The 23,097-nt window shown below is 52.1% G+C and overlaps 1 protein-coding gene across 2 annotated transcripts in view; it reads left to right on the top strand.

The window, feature by feature from the left end:
• The first annotated feature begins 18,952 nt into the window (after positions 1 to 18,952).
• Positions 18,953 to 23,097, top strand: part of LOC119095385 (uncharacterized) — a 35,856-nt gene continuing 31,711 nt past the window's right edge. For both annotated transcript variants that reach the window (XM_037218231.1, XM_037218232.1), the window contains exon 1: positions 18,953 to 19,242. In XM_037218231.1, the coding sequence (XP_037074126.1) occupies positions 19,051 to 19,242 (192 nt within the window). In that variant the 5' untranslated portion in view covers positions 18,953 to 19,050. The remainder of the gene's footprint in view (positions 19,243 to 23,097) is intronic.

A 23,097-nucleotide genomic window follows, 5' to 3' on the forward strand; every position in this document is an offset into this window, starting at 1 on the left:
CCCTCCCCTAGACAGTGTAAAATACTGAAAAGGAGCTAGAAATGGGGATTGATCTGGCCGCAAGTACATGCTTTAATCGTTTCAATGCGACTGATATGATAACGGGGGTGACTTTCAACCAAATTCATGCTTTCAACGCACTGCAGCTTGGTAAACGGCATTCGCAATACAGCGTCATACATACCTGCCTAAGATTTAATTTTTAGGCCTCGTTCACTTCGTTGGCGGCGCCTTGATTCAGTATCTTGTCCTCAGTGACGAGAGGCATTGGCAGTCCGTGGTAAGTCGGCGGGATGGTCCGATCGAAGCAGAAAGTGGCCTATGATCATCCACACCATCGTTTCAAGACACCGCAAATGCTGTTGACCAACTGAAGCAGTAATGGACGACCGCCCCCCCCCCCCCCTTTGCCCTCTGAAAAGAGCCGTAGGTTCGATGTTGAAGGCTGATGGCACTCCCCATGAAATGGAATGACGGAAGGTGAGAACGGTTTTGAACTGCCAAATTGTGTCATTTTTGTTCTTCTCCTCAATGAGAATGGTGGCCTGTCACATAAACCAACAAATCTTGGATGTATCTATTTTCCTATTCAGCTGAGGGCTCCAAACCCACCCCTTTAGTTCTAAAAAAAACTGCCAATTTGGAAGACCTCCATATTTTGGGGTTAGATCGCGTAATTTTTTACTGCTTCCTCAACCGATCTTCAAAAACTATGTCCCCGCTTGAAATGCAGCTATTTTACCAATGATTTGTTAGCACTAGACAGTTGTTTGTTGTTCAACGTTTTGCTAATATTAATCTTGATTGCTGGAAATTTATATGATAACCAATGACGTAGGCAGTGGCAAGGCAATGAGAAGTGAGGAGTGAGATGGTGTAGCAAATGAAGGCAATGAGTTAGAAGGGGGGGGGGGGCAGGTTTTATTGTCATATGCCCCTTTACGAAGAGGCTTGCCTTAAATACCAGGAGGTTTTGTGGTATTGTGATCCGATTGTCGCAGAAGTATAGTGAAATATTGGCATTCGGTTTTCTCTGGGGACAATATTGGCTATTTGCCGAGAATAGCACCCCTTCTGTAACAGGACATCTCTGGAAGTGAGTTATTCTGCTCACTCATAAGCACAGTTTTATGGCAGTTGTATGGCAGCAGCATGGATGCATATGCCATATTGAAGATAGGAGCCCTTCAACATAATCACTATATATATGTGTGTGTGTGTGTATGTGTGTGTATATGTTAAGTGCACGTTGTCAACGCAGACTGCCTACCTTATAAGCAGTCTGCATTGATGCCGAAATAACGAAAAATTGACACGCCTGTCATAATGACAAGCGCGTCAATATTTACGTATGATTGTGGAGGGGTGGGTAGTAGCGCACCGTCCGCGGAACCGTCGCTTGTTGCCTGTCGCACCGTCCGCGGAACCGTCGCTTGTTGCCTGTCGCACCGTCCGCGGAACCGTCGCTTGTTGCCTGTCGCACCGTCCGCGGAACCGTCGCTTGTTGCCTGTCGCACCGCCGCTGGCCGTGGATCGTCTTGCAGTGCTCGTAAAAAGCCGTCGCTATTCCGAAATCAGAAATGTTGGGTGCACATTTTTGTTCCAACACACGTGTAACGGATGCCCCAGAGGCTACCACGGATCTGAGCACAATTGCACAATATGCCGGGCTGGTATCCTCAGAAAACATTAGATGCAGAGCGTCGCAATAGCCCCCTCTTCTCCTGTCAGGGCGAGTAGGCTGTTCAGAAAAAATCTGGCGGCCTGATGTGAAGTTTTTTTACCAATTTTATTATAATCTACTTGTTGGGGCACGGCGAAAGGCGCCCATCAGTCGGCACATGTTGCATCAGGCTTGTAGCACGCCTAAGGTAAGGATGAGCTCGATGACGGTTGGGATGAGGCTCGAAGTACACACGTCATTTTTGTAAGGAGACATGACCTTAAGGATGCCGGTTTATTACGTGTAACCCTGCAGTGCTGTCTGTCACCAGTTTGAATTCTGTCATGCATTCGGTTGCCCTGGTTACCCAAGTCCTTCTTGGTTTTTCTCGCGGCTGAGGAAAGCAAACCCAGCTGTATATCGAGTTTAAAAGTGATGCCCCGGCAGGTCTCGGGGGTGGAAGAAGACTGCTGTTATGATTAGGCTACCCCATAGCCTAGGGCCGGTGTGCCTGCTTTCCTAGTAGCAGGAGTAATCTTGAAAGCTCTACGTTGTTCTTCGTATTATTCTATGTTCTGTAGTATCGCGTATCGCTTCTGGCGGCAATTTTGCCAGCAGAAATTCGGCTGGCGACAACAAGCACAATTTTACCACCCCAGGGAGTGATACAACTGCACTTTAGAGTGAGCTGAGCACAACACAGTTACTTGAACGTTCTGCACCGCGCTCAAAACTGTGCAGACGTTTTTCCCGAAGAATCTTTAGGGTCTCAGAAGGCCCCCCCCCTTTTTCGGAATTGCTTCTGGACAGTTTGGAGGGCTTTTGCATTGTGTTGTGTACTTAAGCATAACATACGATACACGATTACATACCACACAATACAACTGCTAATCACGCTTCCCTCTCTCCACATTCAGGTGTAGAAACCTGAAAGCGCAGAGCCATTCTCGTACCAGCCTGTCCAAAATAGTTAACTGTGACACACAGTACACCCTTGCAATACCTGTTCACCAAGGCGTGGAAACATGTAATAGTTGGATCACATTACCGATTGCCACACTGCCAAACGAACTGTTTTCCAGTTCGTCTTGGGTTCGTGCCGTAGGGCCTCTGAGGCCCGTGTCGCAGGGCCTCTGAGGTCCGCGTCGTAGGGTGAGGATTAAACAAATCCGTTACTTGCATCATCATCCAGACGTTGACGATGGCAATCTTCGCGATAAGCCAAAGGACGGTAGTCGCTGTTGCTGACACAGAAAGCTGCGATGGTATATCGTTAAGCCTTTGAAGCACGTTCTCATCTGCATGACGGACTTTGTCCGATCCTGAAACGTCAAATCGTCCATTTGGGGGCGCTTGCATTGGTAATAATGGTCACAATTTGAGGCCTAGCTTGCAGATTTCGACGCTGAATTGGTGCAGCTCTTAACGCCGGTCTTCTAAATTGGCTTTAGCTGGAGTTTCTGTCTATTGACTACTTGAGGTGAGATGGTTCTGCCTGTGTTCTGCCGTTTGTGTTGCTCTTCGGGAAGTTGGCTCGCATTGGGCGCCTACTGAAAGTCAACAGAGTGCTCATCCGTACCGGTGCTTACTGATCGCAAGCAGAGTACACGGCTCTGGCTGCGGCGACTTGCTCGCGCGACCAGAGCCGCGTGCGGCGACTTGCTCGCGCAGCCGGTCGTCCGGGTCAATGATAGACATGGACGAGTTCTGGCGACTTACTCTTCTCATCTCCAAGCCGGGCTACGAGGAAGCGTGATGCAGTCGCCGTCACGTTGCTATGAGCCGCCAAATCGGCTTCAAACCGCATATTTTCCAGCACCTTCACCGCCGTATGCAGCGTTCTGGAAAGCCCGGCTAGAGTCGGGACGACTTCTTCGGTTTTGACAACCGGTTGGCTTGCTCCGCGGTTGGAGCTTGCTCAGCCTACGGCCGCCCGGTCCCCGGGCCGGTCCTGCAGTGCTTTCGGCGCCGCGCCGCATAAGCTGCTGTGACACTGCGGGTCACCGACAGCTTCTCACGCTGAAACCACCGTACAGGATGCGGGTGTGCCGGTCATGCTGCGTCTGTCAACTCGATCTGTTTATGCACCAGCAACATGAAGATCGCCGGGCATCCCGGCCGCCGCGCAGGGCCGCCACTGAATCATTCGTGACTTCAGTCGGGCAGTGAGCTTAGCGGGGGCGAGGACTGAACTCGCCACTCAGGACTGCCCGCTTACTTCCACATGGTCACTTGAACGGACGAGCGCCGTCGAGGCAGAGAGCGATGGCGCCTGATGGGTGAGCGGCTTGCTTGCTACTCACACTGCCGCTGCTGATCAGGCAGAGCTTCAATCGTTTTTCCCTTCTTAAGCGAATGTTGGATTAATCAACTAAAGCTTGTAATCACCATTAAATCTTGTTAGTGAAGACCCGACTCAGAAGACCATGGTACTTCATATTTGTCATGAGAAGAAAATCATGGGTTAAGAACTAAAAAACAATATTAGTACGCACTTCATGAGGCTCGAGTATAATTGGCGTGTCCACATTGTTCTACAATGACATTTCACAAAACCGATCACAGGTCTGTACCTATAAGTATTCCCTGTTCATCGTTTTGTTTGGTTCAACTAATATTTCGTTTCTTGCGGAAAGCCTTGCTTCCATCCGATTTCAAAAATCCTCTTGGCATACATGGCGGTGGAGGACTTCATTGGAGGCATTTGACTCGCCCAATCCACTCCCTACATATGGTGTCCATACCAACTATCCATTCTTAATCCCTTATGCCCATCTGGTTCTTAGTTTGTATTTTTAACAAGCTTAGTTCTAAATTATGGCTTTGCTCCTGGGTGTTTATCCCCGATCTTACTCTTTTGTAATGGTAATTGCAAAAGTAGTGTGAATGAAGCTAACTGTGGCCAAAAAAAGCACAAGCAGTAGCATTACGAAGCATTTCTCGAAGAACCTTTCCTAAACAGTGCGCCCAAACCTACCGTTAACCGTCTCATATGGGTGCTCACGGGCTCACCCAGCCTGTGAAGGTCTGCAATGGCGAGGCTGGAAACATCTTCCGTATTCTCCTTCTCAAGTGTCATTCGGAATAGTTGAGCCAGATCACAAAATATTCACTTGAGTGGCGGCAGCGCAGTGATTAACATGCCTGCGTTACATTCGATTCCTCGTGGTGTCCACCATTTCTGCCACGGTGGGAGGCAGGCGACGTCATATAGCCTCAGCAGCTGAGTGCGTCGTAAAGCCCCAATGACAACCGACGTTCACTTCATGGGAGACAAAAAATGACGTAAATACCCTCGTATAGATCACTGACTGTAGCATTATTGACGTTCCAACGCAACATCCTGGTTTTCGATTTCCCATAGGCGTTCTCTTGGGATTATGCCTTGCGCCGGTTTTGACAGTTTGCAATCGATGTCGGACACGTACCATCCGGACACATACCATCGGGTGCTAAATGGAAAGTTTGTGTATGCCTTCAAATGCACTGCATGTCTATGTTGACCCATCAATACATAAAGTTCTTGCTCCAATGGCATTCTGAACATTCCGCACAACGAATATCTGAAGGATCCTGTCCATCAAACCCACCTTGAGTGCATATCTCATGTCACGACAAACAAAATTACATAAATTTATTATTTCAATCCATCAGCTGCTGACCAGCCTGAGGTATTCTAGACACGTGTCACGGCGACCGAGCCAGCACCGAGCGCACCTGCCTCATTCGCCGGTGCCCCACCCCTGCCGGCCGGTCTGCACTATTCGCCATCCGCTCCGCGCTATCCGTTACCCAACCGCCAGCTCCGCACTCCGTACAACTCGCTGTCGTGGCCGGCGGCCGAGCCGAGCCGCCCCGCCGCCTGCGAGGCGTGTGGGCCTCCTGTCCGCGTGCAAACCTGTTCTGGCCAGGTCCGGCTGGGCCGGCTGCTCGGGTGGCGGCGGCCTCCGCCGAGAAAAAGAGCGCGCCGCTGCAAAAAAAAAAAAATGCGGGACCGTGTACGGAGCATGGGGCCTCCGGGATGACGCGGGGCCTCCGCTGCGAGATGCGCGGCGTACGCCCGGCGCGTCGCCGTTCGGAGACGGGAGATCGAGAGATCGGGGCAGGGGATGTGGAGATGCGGAGATGAGGGGCAGTCCGGGCACTGTATGCAGTCGCTGTCAGGAGATGCGCACCCACGGCAAGTGTCGTGGAGAACGCCGCACCACGCTCCCGGTGGTACGCACGCCTCTAGAGGCGGCGCAATCGTCCTTTGCGTTCTCTTCTACTGTACTACCGAACGTACTCTAGAGACGGCGTACTACCGTACTCTACGTGCTCTACTACCCTACTACCGCACGTCCTCTAGAGGTGACGTACTTTCGTCCTCCCCGTACCGTACTACTCTACTACGGCACGTACTCTAGTGGTGGCGTACTGTCGTCCTCTGCACACTCTACCACTCTATTACCACACGTGCTCTAGAGGCGGCGCGTCATCTGATGGCGATGCGGCAGCACTGCGAGGCGAGCATCCAGCACTGGTGGAGACGGCACCACCAGTCGCCGTTGGGGTCTGACGATGGTGGCGGCCCCACAGGCGCACCAAGTGACATTCCCACCCGTATGCCCTCGGATTAGCTCGTATGAGGCTTAGTGAGGGGCCGGGGTGTAAGTGAGGCCCTGCGGTCGACTTGTCACCGGTTCTGATCAGTGAGGGGCCGGGGTGTAAGTGAGGCCCTGCGGTCGACTTGTCACCGGTTCTGATCAGTGAGGGGCCGGGTGTAAGTGAGGCCCTGCGGTCGACTTGTCACCGGTTCTGATCAGTGAGGGGCCGGGGTGTAAGTGAGGCCCTACGGTCGACTTGTCACCGGTTCTGATCAGTGAGGGGCCGGGGTGTAAGTGAGGCCCTGCGGTCGACTTGTCACCGGTTCTGATCAGTGAGGGGCCGGGGTGTAAGTGAGGCCCTGCGGTCGACTTGTCACCGGTTCTGATCGTCGCTCGCGGCCATGTCATGGCACCAGCCTTTGTCCACCGGCCAGCTGTGTGTCATCGCATGTGCATTTCGCCTATTATTTGTACAGAAATTCGTGACTCAGTCGGAGCTGAATACCACCGATTGCTGAGCACAGCCAAAACGGGACATCCACAAGGTCAGAAAGCAAGGGAAAGATATTCAACGCCACAGTCTGGAATCTTCTTTCGTTGCCTTGTATCATGTGCTTAACGACTTTAAACCGGGCTGCGTACATTTTCATATGATTTGATTACAGTTACATACATTCCCATTCTAATCTTAAAACAAAATTGTGAATACAGACCGTTCGCTCTTAGCACCACACATCACGCCGGGTTTTCGTGGTGCTTTATGACTTAAAACCTTCAAGAAAGGTTCGCTGGCAATGACGTCCTCTGTAGATGTGGATCGCAGCGTCACGTGACCCAGGATGCAGGCCGTATGATGGACCACATGCCGTCACGTACGACCTGGCCCCATTGCATGAGTATTTCGCAACACCAGACGCGCGAGCTGCTGGAAACCCCACGTCTGACTGCACTGTTGACGGTCCCGCAGGTCATAGTCGTCTTAACTTGTCGGGTTAAGACGAGCCCGCTCCCCGCACCGCGACGGGTATCACGCCCTGCTCCCCCGCAATATATATATATATATATATATATATATATATATATATATATATATATATATTGCGGGGGAGCCGGCCACGGGCCACACCTATCGCAAATTTTGACGCCTCAGACTATCACTGGCTAAGCGTGATAAAGCGAAACTTCACAAGATCTGGACTGGGGCCGGCGCGAGGGCCCAGCCGAGGCAAGAAGCTCACAAGAGCACGCTTCTCTGTCAGGCGACGACAGACCATAAGGCGAGCCAAACAGGTTCAGGTGCGGTTTATCTTCCACTTGGCCTGATTGTAACTATGATTTCTTGGCACATTGGCACATTGTGATGTCATGAGCGAATTTTAGCCGATTGCACGAACGGTTTTCTTTTCGTTAATGATTTTGTGTGCCTTATGCTTTTTATGTGGCGAAAACCAGCGTTTTTGTACTCGTCAAACGCACAATTTGTGCCAATACAGACGTTCTACGGTTTCACTCAGGGCACTTTTCAAAGTGGCAAACACAGTACACCGCATTCAAGGTCGCGGAGTAAAGGGAACTGTACTATAGCAGGGTGGAGGGGGGAGGTGGTATGCTCTTTACAGCCAATTATTTTCATGCAACGACATCAACTGATCGCTAATTTTCTGAAATCTGAGAAATGCAGCTGCTTCCCCGCCGCCAGCAGTAATGTTTCATCCATGGACTAAAACTGCTCGGTCTGCTCGGAATGACGGATGACGGCCACCCATTTTGTTTTCGAGCTCTCAAGCATGACCAAACAGCCGGGGTACCCGTGCCCCTACACCAGCGGAGCATGAAACTGCCAACGTTATCGGCAAATCATTAGTCATGGCCTTCGCTTCTAAGAAGAAGGAGGAGAGGCCAACCGATCGAACAAAACCGCAAGGCCGATGAGCCACGTCACGTGTGACCCGCGGCTGTCTGGTGGGATATGCGATGTTGTGTGAGCTGCAGATGAGCCACGTCATGTGTGACCCGCGGCTGTCTGGTGGGATATGCGATGTTGTGTGAGCTGCAGATGAGCCACGTCATGTGTGACCCGCGGCTGTCTGGTGGGATATGCGATGTTGTGTGAGCGGCTGTCTGGTGGGATATGCGATGTTGTGTGAGCGGCTGTCTGGTGGGATATGTGATGTTGTGTGAGCTGCAATGTTGTGGAATGTGCAGTGTTGTGGGGGGGGGGGGGGGCAGTGCTGCTGGGGGAACAGCGTTGCGAGACGTGCAGTGCTGTTGGAGGTGCAGTTTTTTAGAAGGCGCAGTGTTGTCGGAGGTGCAGTGTTGTGTGACGTGATGTGTTGTGGGAGGCGCAGTGTTGTGCGAGGTGAAGTGTTGTGGGATATGCAGTGTGGTGGAAGATGCAGTGTAGGGGGAAGTGATGTGCTGGGGGAGGTGCAGTGTTGTGGGACGTGCTGTGTTGGGGAGGTGCATTTTGGGGAGGTGATGTGCTGTGGGACGTGCAGTGTTGTGTGAGGTGCAGTGTTGTGAGAGATGCAATGCTGTGGGAGATGCAGTGTTGTGGGAGATGTAGTGCTGAGGGAAGTGATGTGTTGGCGGAGGTGCGGTGTTGTGTGTGGTGCAGTGTTGGGAGGTATTGTGTTGTGGGAGGTGCAGTGTCGTGGGACGTGATGTGTTGTGCGAGGTGCAGTGTTGTGGGAGAAGGGTCCCGGGCAATGATGCTCCCCAGCGCTGGTCCGCCGCCGTCGCCAGACCTAACCGTTCAACTGCGTTACTGTGTGCTAGTGGACGGGTCTGTATGGATAAGGACAGGAGTGTGGGGGATTTAGCCAATTCAGCCCAGGACAGGACTGGACTGGACAGGTGCTGATCAACCCTGGACTGGACAGGTGCGGACCATCCCTGGAGTGGACAGGTGCTGACCATCCCTGGACTGGACAGGTTCGGGCAATCCCTGGAGTGGACAGGTGCTGAACAGCCCTGGACTGGACATGTGTAGACCATCCCTAGAGTGGACGGGTACGAACGAACCCTGGACTAGATGGGTGCAGATCTTTGTGAGACTGGTTTGGTTTATTGCACACCAGCTGAGGCTTGGACTTTACCAACTCAAGCCAGGTCCAACTAAAGAACTTTAGTATGCAGTCCTGATCCGGATAGAGATTCTTACATGCACTGTACTTCAGGTTCAAACCGGAGCTTCTGTGTGCATGTCACGCCTAGTGCTAAACGTTCTATGTGGGAACGAGACTCCACCTAGAGAGTCGCACGTGTGTGATCCGGGTGGAGCTAAAGCCATGCTTCATGGCACATTGTCTCTATATTCAGGACACATTCCAACATCGGTCCACTATGGTACCATCTACACCAGAAACACGCCTTTTTCGGCGTACGACGAGCGTAGTTATCGCGGTGAATTAGGCTACACGCCGGCATAGTTTTCATGACGCAATCCCACCCGCTCATGTCATGCGGCGTGCTGCATTCCTAGTGTTTTCGAAGCCTTGACTTCGGCTGCTTGGCGGTCGACTAACGACGTATGCATTCGTCGGACACTGCTCAGATTTAGTGATGTGTTCGTAGTAAGCTGGCCCAAATAGTGCGGTTAGTTTTGTCTTGATCTGCAACGGCTGTTGACATCTGGCACCAATCCCAATAAAGATGACGGACAGACTTAGGGTTTACACCCCGGAGCACGTGACCGACTGCTCACATCGACCCCATACTCTGCTGATACGATTGTTTGGTCTCTCATCCATCAAGAGACGCGGACCTTGTCGCCGCCTCGCGTGCTTAAGAGGATCGGGGCCTGCTTTCGACACGTGTGGTCCAGCTTTCCCGCAGTTATCGAAGTTAGTGTTCCATTTTCCAACGCTAGCCGAATGGGGGCGGCTTTATTTGGTTCGCATTGTGATATGCCAGCAGACCCAGCATTGTCGAATGTTTAAAGAGCGTTTAAAGAATGTGTCAGACCATGAGGGCTTTGAACGTCCCCATGGTCTAGGGAAAAGATGCTGGACTAGTAATCCAACGGCATTGGGTACGAGTCCCAATGCGGGCGCATTGTTTGGCCAGACTGAAATGGGAGGGTCACCTGTGAACTGGCCGTCGAGGGTCAACCCTGGCCTGAGGCAGTGGTGTCGCGGCGTTATGCGGCGGCGAAACCCTCCGCATTCCTGTCTGACGCAAATAATCCATTGAAATGGACGGTTCAACTTGGGTGGTGGGTTCGAGGCACAGGCAACAAGCTATGCTTAGCAGATATTCTGAACCCAAAGTTCCCCATACGAACCACTGGGAATAGATTTGTGCAAGAGGATTGCACAACGTTTGAATAATTGTTTTTATGATTGATGCAATCTGTCAAGACCACTGAATGCACAGGCATTAGCATATAGAACGCACGACGATCGGCACGTCCGAAGTGAAGGCATTCTTCCTCCCTGTCCAAGCAGCACTCGCTCAGCCTGCAGGCCCGCTCCTGAAAGCCCATTTTAGAAGCTTGAATGACACCAAAACTGTCGTTAGGCTTCACCACACCAAAACTGCTGTTAGGTTTTAAAAAAATGTCATGTATCTGAGCGTGCAGGCTGGACAGTGCAGCAAAATGCACTTACTGACATCATTTGGCATTCCATCGTACACAATATACAACATTGCAAAGAGTGCCGATAGACCTTGTTCCATGTTAGCCAGTCAGCCTAATCCACACCTCCCGCTAGGTTCTGGAAATATTTCAAGCACTTACTGCGCCCAAGCAGCTCCCGCCAACGGCTTGTTCCATACCTCCCAGCGACCGACGCTTGGTGCGGTAGATTTTGGATCGCACAGCAGAGTGACAACGACTTGACTAAAAACCCTGAGGCCAGCACATGCAACATTATGCACTGATGACACCGGCGCAAAACGGGACTCGCGCCACACAAATGAATCGTTGTCACAGAAAATAGCCTCAGGCGATGATTCGTAGCCGAGTTGTTCAGCATCCCGCTGCCGGGATGACTCGGACTCAGCCCCAACTGTATTTGGGCGTCGATGGCGGTGGGAGAAAAATACGAAATAGATGCGTGTGAAGTGTACACAACCGACGTCACGACAGATGTACCTAACGCTGACACCTAGGCATAAAGGAACTGTAAATATCAGTTGTTTCGCAACACGGAACATGTCTGATAAACTGATGAATATGATGTCTGACCGTCACGTGTCAATGTAAGTCTTGTGTTTGTCAACAAATAACACGCAGGCATGAACACAAACATTTTTGATACGAGGATTTTTTGTTATTAGCACTGCAGCCCGCTATCTTGACTTAAATGGGATTAAGATAATTGAACTCTTTGTACGCCTTTCTAATTTCTTACTTAGAAAGCTACCGCAGCTCCTCCTACGCACGTGGTTTCTGTTGTCACCCGTTTCCGATTTTATAACATAGCGCTGTGGTAGGTCGGGATGTGCACGTATTCACGGGTTATTCTGTGTCATAGCGTCATGGCTCCGTTTACCCGGTGCGAGAGCGGAAAACTGAATTTTTCGGTTGTCCAGTGTGTTACTGCCGAGAAATTGCCTTACGGAACCACAAAAATTCACAAGGTTCCCGATGATACATCCACCGGGACAGGTGGATCCAAGGCTTTTGCACTACCTGACCAAGAATATCGCCGAACTGCATAACTGCTAGAGAAATCTGGTCCACCAAATCAGGAGCAACTGGATTAAAAAAACACCTCGCAAGAGCGTTAAGGGCTTTGTCATCCGCTCCCAAGAAAGCGGCTACAGTAAGACACCACTTTTTTTGTTCGTGGCCACATTCCGACAATCATCTTTATCTTATTAACTAGAACAGGACTAAATCATATGCATTTGTATGCCAGCAAATAGCTGCGACCACTGCATGCTGTCTCCGTGCACGTCAGCCGAGCAGCACCGACAGCAAGCATGATCCGAGTCCTAGAACGGCCGGTTCGTGTAAGTGACGTCAGCGCCACGACCGGACCTTTCCCGGCGGGGGAATCTTTCGGCCGCGGTCGGGCGCGACGTGCCAGAGGCCGCCGTTTTGCAAGTCGCGCTGCGGGCTGTCACATCAGGTTCTGCGAGACTAATCGATGAACACTTGCACCACGCTGCTTTGCACGAATTAAGCCGATGGGATTTTCCCGACATACGTATCGATCAGTTTCACACCACTGTGGTATTTTTCCTTGTGTAGTTCGCTGACCAATTTTAAAAAGCCATGTCTAAAACGATAAAGACCACGTGCTGGATTCTAGATGCTGAATTGAAGCGGCGCCTAACACCAATTGATTTTTATTGATCATCTAGTCATGCAGTAGTGAAGGTCTCTTTCTGACTCCCACTCAATGCAATGTACTTTGTCGTTAGCTTTACCGGTGCATGAACAAAACGCCCTTCATCACCCGGAAGCCTGACCACTGGATACCGTTTCACAGCGGGATGTGCTATCCGGCGACGCGGCAGATGTTATTTGTTAGCATACGCTCGGGCGGCGGGTCACGTCGACCCGAATTCCCTCCGGAGGCTTTTAATAAGAATGATCTTAAAATAAAGAAAAATAATTTCGGAATGGCGTGGCGTAGCCTCACCAAACTTGGCATGGCTTTAGGAGATTAAATGGTAAGTCTTTTGGTATAAAACATTACATGTACTTTCTAAGGTTACTGAACTATGGCAGGTCAAACCAGACAGTCTTTCAAAACACTGAATGATAGGTAGGTCGATGCGACCCTCTGACGTTTCCAAACAAATAAAGATGGAGCTAAGCAAAACCAAAAACCAAAACAAAAACGAAAAAACAGCATTAGATTGATCTGAAAGAAATCTCGCAAATGACACCAGCGGTTATGTTATTAGATCAATTATTGACCCTAATATGGCAGGCCAAATGTTAAATTTCCAGAAAATCGCACTTATTAAGCTTTGCGACATTATACCTGCGATATCATGTTTTGTGGTGGTATGAAGCCTAAACAGGCATATCCCTTGCTGAATATTTGACACAATTGTGCATATTTTGATGTGTTTTCAGCACAAATTTGGGATGCGTGGCACCGTTAGCATACCAGTGTCGGCCCGCCGCGCTCGCCCCGAGGCACCGTCGGTTGTCACCCGCCGCCCGCGACGACTGTAGACCGCCGTGCAGTGTACCCAAAAAACCGCCGCTGCTCCGAAACCGGAAAAGCAAACATGCAAAAAATCAAAACAATCTCGCACGATTCTGGTCCCCGCGATGTTTTAAAGGCCAAAAAGGCCACTGACCCTAAACGAACACCAGTGACATTTTGCTCACACCAAGCACCAAGGCGGGCGCGTGGAAGGCCTCAGGACATTTTGAACATTGATCAGGAGTTTGACCTTGTTTGACCTTATTTGACTAAGAAGTCATGACTGGAATATCAAATTGTCACGCAAGTGTGTTAATACACCCGCAAACACACCCTGTCAATTTTGTGTCCCAATCTTTCTCGGTTTTTGAGATGCCATGGAGTCAAATTGACACCCTTACCCGAGCGAAGGCCATTCAAACGGCTACCCGGACGCGAGGAAACGTGCGCATATTTGGTGTCTTGAAGGTTCATTTAAAAGGATTAAACCCAAGGAAAATATGCGCCCGGTCATCGCGTTTAAAACGTGGGTGACACCTAGGGATACAAAGTAGAATATTTTTCAATCTAACAAATGTTTAACAACTGCTCAATCGCCAGTTATGTGATGTTGTTTTCGACTGTTTGCATCGCAACGTTGCATGCTTGGCGCTTCCAGAATAAGGCACTGAGGAAAGCCTAGAACAGTTTAACATGACCCCTCTGATTTGGAGCTGGTTCGGCATACGTGCTTATCTATATCACAAATAGCAGCTCTGCTGTTTTTATTTTTCTAAACAATATGCTCACGAGGTTGAGGTCACGGTTTTGGGGGCTTATCTGGAAAGAACGAAAAGACAAAAAAGGAGCTAGAAAGGACTGTTAACATCTCATCAAAACTGGCAGATTATTTGTCTTTGGATGATCCGTTGCATCAAGTGCAGCTCGAAATGAGTACTTTCGATCAATTTTACCAAGTTACAAGATATTTTTCACATTCGTGACTTTTTGGCATTGCCCTATTTTGATCGAAAATTATTGTTCAGGGAAGGAAGGTGAGCGCATCGCCTGAATGGACACACAATTTTCTGTATAACCCCGATTTTGTCACGCGTCAACGAGGTAAATATTGGGGTCACGGTATGGACCTGTGCGCGTCTTCGGTGCGTGTGACGCCAACGTAGCCGATACGGTTATGGCCATAGCTTTTCGCATAACAAACGCACTGGTGATATTTTGAAGTGTGTGATGAGAGGTCGCGCAGGCCCCACACCAGTCAGTAGCCTGACCTTGGACCGTGGTTACAGGTGAGACGTTGCAGCTAGTCGATAAGGTTGTTATGTTGAATGGCCGTTTTAAAAGAAAATAATGCGTGCATAATCAAGAAGACCAAAAGGAGCCGAGAAGAGATGCAACCATAACCTTCGGTCCCTATCAATGCAGTCAGCAATAACCATATCGGCCAAAATGCCTGGTACCAACTGCACACGTGCGTGTGACCACGATACGGGTGTGCTGAAAAGACAGACAGACGGAGAACGTCAGCAGCCATCGGTTGCCGGAAACATATATCTCTAAAAACTGTTGCGTCCATGCTTTGGTCGGTCGGAGAATTTGTTCGTGGTCGGCTTCACAGAACGTGGACGAGTAATTCACACTTGTCGAGGGAGTGGTGCTTGCTGGTGGTGGTGTTGCTTGTTTGCATCACCAAGGTCCGAGGCTCCGGACTGCACCTCTTGGAATTAGCGGATTAGTGTGTGCTATTTTGTGGTGAAAGCTGTCTGTGCTACGAAAAGATGGAACTGGACGATGCGTTTGTGCGACGACTGTCCTAGCTCATTCTGTTGCTTTTATGACAATGTTTTACCAAATTTTTTTCTTTATAAAAGGTGGGGTGAATGAATTCAACTGTTACTAGGAGCCTAACGATAACATCAGCCGTGTTCACGATAATTAATGCACTGAAAAGGGTTTTAGCAGAGAAGTTCCCGAAAAACAAGAAAAATATTTTTTCCTGTAATTCCATTACCGTACAATCAGTAACCCACATGCAGCAACTAATGCGTTTTGTGTATTAAACATGACCCTTTGAAGACATGTCTTCAGCTCATGCCTTTAGTTAACCCAAATTCCAGGAAAATGTTTGGCCTGGCAATCAGAAGTGTGCATCGCTTCAGATCGTTAGATGACGGCTGCCCCATCGTTGTTTGCAACGGCGCCTGTGGAGCAGGGTGGGCTTTGAGAATCATTTCGTTCAACGATCATTCATCTTGGACCATGTTGATATATGTACGCCCTGTAAGCTCTGTGCGTGCTGTCAGCGAACTCTGTAAGTACTGTAAGTACCGCATACCTATGGACAGGGACGCTACAATAATATAGCAGTTTATATTGTTGCGCCTGTGTCACAGATGCCACCAAATGTTTAAGGCAAGTTTTGAAAAGTTACGGTAGCAAGAGATCTGGTTTCATACCTGTCCACAAAAGCAAGATCCTGCTTATAGCAAGCCAACTGCAATTTCATCAAATTATGCGTCTTTACAAACGTATTTCTAAATATTTGCACAAACATTTTTAGAACAGAAATCGCTTTGAATGGGTCTACTTACAAAATCATCGCTGAAAAGTGTTAAAGAGGTTTCAAAATGTTTTTCATCGTAATTATTCATGAGAATGGCTATAATGCGCAACTTGTGAAGCACCTAACTGACAGACTATAAATGTGTTACCCATGTCAGCACCCATGCTCGTAGTTTTCCCCAAATATACACCGAAACCGATCCGCCGTCGATTCAATACGGCTACCAGCATTCGCTTACCCAACCTGTGAAGCCGTTCAGTTGCCATCCTATACACATAGCGGCACAACAATCACCCACATTGCGGAACTGCATTGCAAGGCTCATGTGTTTTAATGACAAGGCTATGCGTTTGGCTGCACATTGGTGACGTGAAAATAGCTCGCTCATCATGCATTGATCATGTTAGGCTAAAACACACCATTCACATGATGCCTGTGTCGAATAGATGCAAAATTCCACATGTAACCGGTGTTCAATGTTGGGCCACTGACTGACGTTTGACCCACGTGATCTCTCACGTGCTCGAAGACATTTCCAACGTATCGATTGGACGACCAAAGCTCAGATGATATCCATATAGGCTGTGAGACGTGTCATACGCAGCAACGACATCTAAAGGCAATAGCATGATCTCACCGCAGACATCGGGGACATTTCACGGGGTTGGGGTTACAGTTAAAACCATCTGTCATTGCTTCTTATCACTCCTCACATCACTCATCACTGAACGTCTTTCAGCAAGAAAAAGCTTAGAAAATATCAAAATAGGACTTTTTGGGAGGTCATGGACGTGAGAAAGGTGCGAGGCTACGCAGTGAAGAAAGAGCCATGGCTGGTCATAATATCCTAAAAGGATGCTGATAAATGGAAATTATCTTTTCCATTTTGAAAGGAATATTTTTGATGTTCTTTAATGGACGTAAATTACATGGCGGTTTCATCAGATTAAAGTAAACATCGCACATATGAAACCTATGTTTTGATGCAGCTTCCCAGGTGACCCAAAACCTTTGGTGACCTCTATCTTGTGACCTGCAGTATTTAAAACTAAAAATCACATGACTGTTGTAGGGGCTATACATAAAACTATCTGCCAAACTGGATGGCGATCGGAAGGCCGTAGCGAAGACGACGAGGTGTTTTGTCGTGGAAAAGGCCCGCTAAGAATACTGCGCCACAGTGCCGGAATACGACTTGAGTACCGGCTTCCCAATACGATCATTTTTTCAAACCAGAACTTTCAGAACTGTGCGACAGCAGTGGCCGACAGCTGATGCCAACAACCGTTCTAGTCAACGATGTTGTCACGCTGTTGTACAGGTGGACTGCAAGCCATGCTGTGGTTCAGTTGGTGAAACATTCAATACCTCCATCAGCATTCTTCCACTGTATTCAGGAAACCGCGCGACAGGTTATGGCGTCGCCCATGTCTCAAAGCCTCGTCTCGGGGACGTCGCGACGGTCCGGCCGGCGTCGCCGAACCGCTGGCTTTCCCGCGAGCTGTCAAGATCGTCGGTAGACAGCGCCTGATCCACCGCGTTCGGCGCCGGCCGGCGCGGAGCAGACCCGTTTCCCGGCACGCCGCCGGCCCCTGCGCAGTAGTGGAAGCGGTGTAACGCTCTCTCCAGCACTCTGACATTCCACGAGCCGGCGGCGTGAAATATCAGGCTGCTGGATAATCCGGGTCCAGCTGCTGCGTCGAGTAAGCGGGAAGGGGGTCAAGGTCAGCGTCGGGGGTGGCAGGGGGGAGGGGAGACTGTGATAGGGTGACTGAGCTACTCAGTAGCCATGTGCGGCGAATCTGGGTCGAGCAGGAGCGTGATTGGGTCTAACTGGTGGAAAGGGTGGCGTCTTGCTTTCGCGCTAGTGTGAGCTGGTGAGACAAGTTCCCAACGTGCGTTCAGCGTCACGTTGCAATGTTGTAGAGGATTCGTGGAAAGCTTTATGCGACGTGGACCGGTGTCGTGGCGCATTTTTACGGCGCTGGTAGCCTGCTTTCAACAATTGTGCACGAAGTGCTGCTCGCTGAGAATTTCGAAGCGAAATCGCTGTTGCGTGCAGCCAATTGCTGTCTGATCTCCATAACGCAGTGTCATAAATTTCACCGGTTCGAAGCGGTGCAGTAATATCACTAATCCCCCCCCCCCTCCCCTCTGTCCACACCTATGTATTTTGTCCATGAGGAAACAAACGGGACCTGGCTCGGGAGCTAACCATCGCCTTCCAGACTCTCCAGCCCAGGTGAAGTTTATCAATTTTTAGGGAGTGCGGGGTAGGGACGCTGAGCAGTGAAAAGTGACTAAACCTGCTCCACAAATGCGTCAAGAAGGAGATCCTGGAAACAGCGCTTAGCGGCTGCACACAGGGTTAGCATACCCTTCCACTAACGATGCGAAACCAGCACGTTAGCCAGATGTCCTGTCGCAAACAAACCGTCATTCTGCAGATTGGACCGACAAACAGTCGCCTTTCGGATATCACCCGTCTAATATCATACAATCCTGGATCAGCTCATCTGCTGCAATTAGCAGCACTGAGTGCCGCCCTGACAACGCCAATCCGTTACAACCGGCTGGCGTCGCCTGCGGGCGTAATGGGCGTCTTCAGGGGTCCTTTTGGCGGCGCCCGGGGCTCGCCACCGTTTCACAACTCTCGGGCGTCTACACGCATCGCGGAATACTTGACAGCGCGCGGCCAGACACAAAGCAGTGGCAGGGACGGCGGCAGAGGCGACGGAGGGTGGAGTGGGGCGAAGGCGGGTGTCTACTGGCCTCCGCACGCGAATCTCAAGGCCAGCGTGTGGCTTGGTCATCACCGTGATCTAAGATGTTATGTGCTGCGGTGGCCCAGCTCTTCGGTCCTTACCGCCGAGCCGACATCCCACGGCTGCACCACGGACACCCGCCCCCGGACCGCCGCCGCCTACCGCCACCCCCGAACTGATCTCCTGCACGCGCCTCTGCGCCCGTCCCGGCGCGGCGGCGGCGGCGGCGGTGGCGCGCTGGCAGTGTAGCCGCCTCCGCCGTCGAGCGCCCGCGCAGCGCACCGCGCCAGCAGATCGAGCGCGAGGACCGAGAGCGAGCGCGAGAGCTAAGACCGGGAGCGAGAGCGAGCAGCGCGCCGCGATGGCCGCCGGACGGAGCGACGTGCGGGCGGAACGCCTGGCCGGCGAAGACGAGAACCTGACCATCTGGAGCGACACGGAGACGGCGCTCTTCCTCAAGATCTGGCGCCGCCCCGACGTGCAGACGGCGCTGCGCCAGTACACGCGCAAGCGGCCCATCTGGAAGAAAGTGTCGTCGGAGCTGGCCGCAGAGGTGAGCTGAATGGCGCGCAGCGCGGCGCGGCGTGGCGAGGAGCGCCGCCGGCCGCGCGGGCCGGCTGTAACGGCTGCTGCGGTGCTTGGGGAGACGGGCGGCGTCCGTGCGGGGCTCAGTCCGCCGCGTGCTCCGGGTTGGGGATCATGCGGATACTGCAGGGGTGTGGATTGTGGTGTGCTGGGGGAGCGGTCCACCCCCTTTCGCTGAAGTTGAACATTAATCCAGTGGTGACGGATGAAAAGTTGGCTTAGAACTTGGCTAGCCAGCCGGCGTTTTGGGGACGTTCCTGCGCCGTTATGCACCGTACACTTAATCGCAACCACACCCGCTCTAGTCCGACCCTGGTGCCAAGCAGAGCGCAGGTTCATCTGGTTGCGTCAGCCCGCAACAGTTGGCCTCATTGCAGAGCGTGTTGCATGCCAAATTGCGCGCTGCAGTGCGGGCCAAACCCGCAGTCGCCGGCCGGATCCGCCTGAGCCGCCGCTCGCTGACACCAGATGTCAGCACTGACGGCCGTCGTGGTTGGAGCTGCAAGATTGAGCACAGCAGGCGCCCGGTGACGGCGTAACGGGCTGTTAAGGGGCGAAGCGGCGCCGACTGCTGCGCCAGCTTCGGCCGAAGCCCTTACTGGGACGACCACGACCCCGACATGTTTAGCTATCGGCGTTGTCGACTCTCCGGTCGTGTTTACTCCACGATCGACATGTTTAGCTATCGGCGTTGTCGACTCTCCGGTCGTGTTTACTCCACGATCGTGAGAGTGCGGTTCGATTCGTTTCGATTAGCTGGAAGAGGGAGGGCTTAATTTCATCATCCGCGTCCGCTGGCGCCGCGCTCACATTTTTGTCGGATTTCCGCGCCCGATCTACTGCATCTCGCCTGGTATGCCCTCGCACGGAGCCCGCCCATTGGGTGTCGATGACGTGTGGAGGCTCCACCCCTTCCACGGATGGGGGCCGAATAAGGACGACCGCGGTCACCAGGGGCCTTGCCCGGCAACGTGAGACGATTAGCACTTGTACGAGGCGGAACTTGTCAAATTAGTTAGCAGGAGGTGCAACGTAAGAATGTGTTTGTTGTGAACAGATGCACTTGTCTTTATAGAAACTCCAGCGAGTTTTTCGAGGCCCGCTGGCTTCACTGGATCAGGATAAACGTTGATGTGCATACTTGGTCTGCGTAGCATAGTATGTTACCAACGATATGTGGGTACCCACTCGCCGTACGTACTTTATCTTACCATTTGTGCGCCTGGGATAATTAGTGCCAGAACTTGTGGACAAAATTTGGCAGCGACTTTCAGTGGTTGGGCAGCGATTGCCGTGTATGGTGAGGCAATCAACTGCAATGCGCGTTTGGCTAAATCCTTGCGCCTCCGACGGTTACTTTGGAAAATTTGCTCAATAGCTCGCCGATAAATCAAACACTGAGCCACCTGGTGAAATTAGTGTTGAGAGGCCCTTGCTGTATTTTGATCTAACCTTCGGTGAGATGTGCACCAAACAGCATGGTCATTTGGTGCCTGATTTCTGTTTCCAATGCTGACCTAAAATTTGAGACGAAGAACTCCCGTTCTTATCATGATGAGAATAACGCTTTGTATCCGACACATTGGATCATCGCTAGAAACCAACATTTTGCCACAGTTAAGCGCGCGCGCAAAAGAACCAGGAATTCCCTTGCAGTCACAAACTCGTCTCATAGTCAGGTTCGCGATCAGTCCGGGGTCACGTTATTACGTGACCAACTGCTGCAAGAAGCACCAGTGTCCGGATCTGCGGAAATGCGTCCGACCACTTTCCGGCTTTATGGCGACGCGGCCGGATTAGCTGCCCCCACGCTTTGCCCTCCTTTCCGGCCACAGCACCGACTTCGTCTACCCGAATTGGCCACGAAGGATTCGTTATGTTTGCTGCGAAGGTTGCAGCGCACCTTCCGCAGCGGCGTGCTGCAGCCGAAAGGAAGGGCACGTACGAGGAAAGGTCGCATGCTTGCCATGATTGTTAAGACGCCTGATATGGCATGACGCTGACATGGCCTGTTGCGTGACATGCCCTGACCGTGACATTTGGTGACGTGTGAGGGGTGCAGCGGACGGCCCACTTGTCGGACCAACTCGAGCGACGCCGGACCAATCGGGCCACACATAGCTGGTGGTCTGCAGTCCGTCAGGACGTGCCTGACCCGGGCAGATAGAACGTTCAAGGACGCGTTCGCATGCTGATCTTGACTCAGGTCGTTTCTAAGGCAGGTTTTGCTCGCATTGGCTCCGGTGTCTCGTGGCGACTATTGACAGATCGATGACCTCCGATCGAGCAAACTAATGCCGGTGTTAAGCTAGGTTTAATGCTTTTCTTTCTCGCTAGGCGTCACGACCGATTCCGACACCCTCCGCGTTCTCAGTGATCTCACGACGGCGTCAAGGACAAACAATTCCCGAAACTGTCTCCCATGCCAGCTTCTACTCAACCCCCTTCCCAATCCAAGCACACACGCGCGCTCTCACTCCGCTTCGCCAGCGCTCTCCAATTTCGCTGTCTGCGCTCGTTCGGCGGCTGGTGCCGGCGCCCTGGGCTTGGCCTCTGGCTGGTGCCGGCGCTCTGGGCCTGGCCGCTGGTGTTGCTCGTTGCCTCCGCACTGTGCCGGATGCCAGCCCGTTAACAGCCCCCGACCACGCGACCGCCGCCGCTAGACCCGCCGCCACCGCCGCCGCCGCCAGACCCGGCCGCCGACGCCGGCTCGCGGCGGCGGCGCTGGCGGCGCGGCGACGGCGGCCGACGAGGGCGCCGCCGCCATCGAGCCGTTGACGTCGCTGGCGCTGCGGCTACGAGGGAGCGGCGAACTCGCGTCTCAGATTCCGGCGCCCTCCGGCGCCCCGTGTTGTGACCGACCCCGCGTCCGTCTCGGCTTCCGTCCCTTGTGTTACACTGCTCGAGGACAGCGGACGGTGAAGATTCGCTCCTAGTCGACGTCGGAGTTTTGCTAAAAGAGCGATGCTCTTTCCCGGCCCTACGGCGGCCTTTACGAGCGATTTCCTTTACGTGGATCGCAGTGGGCAGCCAACGCCGTATTGCATCACCTGCAGCGATGCGACAGCCGACTACGCATCATCGCGAACAGTTCAGGAGTGGATGTTCACCGCTGTCGTCTGTGCTGTGGCGGAGGGCTTTGCAACGCTCGTTAGTTGCGACCGGAGCACGTCTCGTACCATACGCCATCCTTTCCCAACCATGACGCAGCGCGCCTGGCCTGGGCGGCCGGTTAAGACCAGTCTCGCTCAGCCGGGGCCCTGACCCAGATGCTCCCACCGCCCTTGGCGCGGCCGGGTGGCGCGGGTTTCGCTGGGAGCGCGGCCGCCCACTCCTCGCGGCAGTTACCGTCTTCACAACGGAAGTCCCAGCAGTGATGCGGACACGGGCGTCCGTCATCGGTGCAGTGCACTCCATCAAACCACGCACTTGTAGCTCGTGAAGGGCGGTGCAGCAGGCTCTGGCTGCAGGCGTAACATCTCGCAGCGCGACCGGGTCCTGAAAGAGAAGGAAGGCGATGGTAACGTGGTCAGGTTGCTGCACCAGGCGGAGAGCTTCACCGGTGGATGGATGGGCAGAACTTGCAGAGTTATGTCAACGTTCCGATATTTGCAGCAGGGGGAAGCGACAGGCAGGTACTCTCACGGCCACCGCCGTCTTCTGTGGCGCCGACAGCCAACTTTCACTGTGGCCAGATGACCTCCGTCGACGGAACGACCTCAAGCGGACCGACCCGACGGAAATGTCTCTAATTGACCCGATCTAGAGTGACGGCTTGCTGGCGACGTCCTCGACCGGTCGTGAAGACACGAGTACTAACGAG

This window comes from Pollicipes pollicipes, unplaced genomic scaffold (assembly GCF_011947565.3).
Source record: "Pollicipes pollicipes isolate AB1234 unplaced genomic scaffold, Ppol_2.1 Scaffold_4219;HRSCAF=4965_pilon_pilon_pilon, whole genome shotgun sequence".
Taxonomy (NCBI): domain Eukaryota; kingdom Metazoa; phylum Arthropoda; class Thecostraca; order Pollicipedomorpha; family Pollicipedidae; genus Pollicipes; species Pollicipes pollicipes.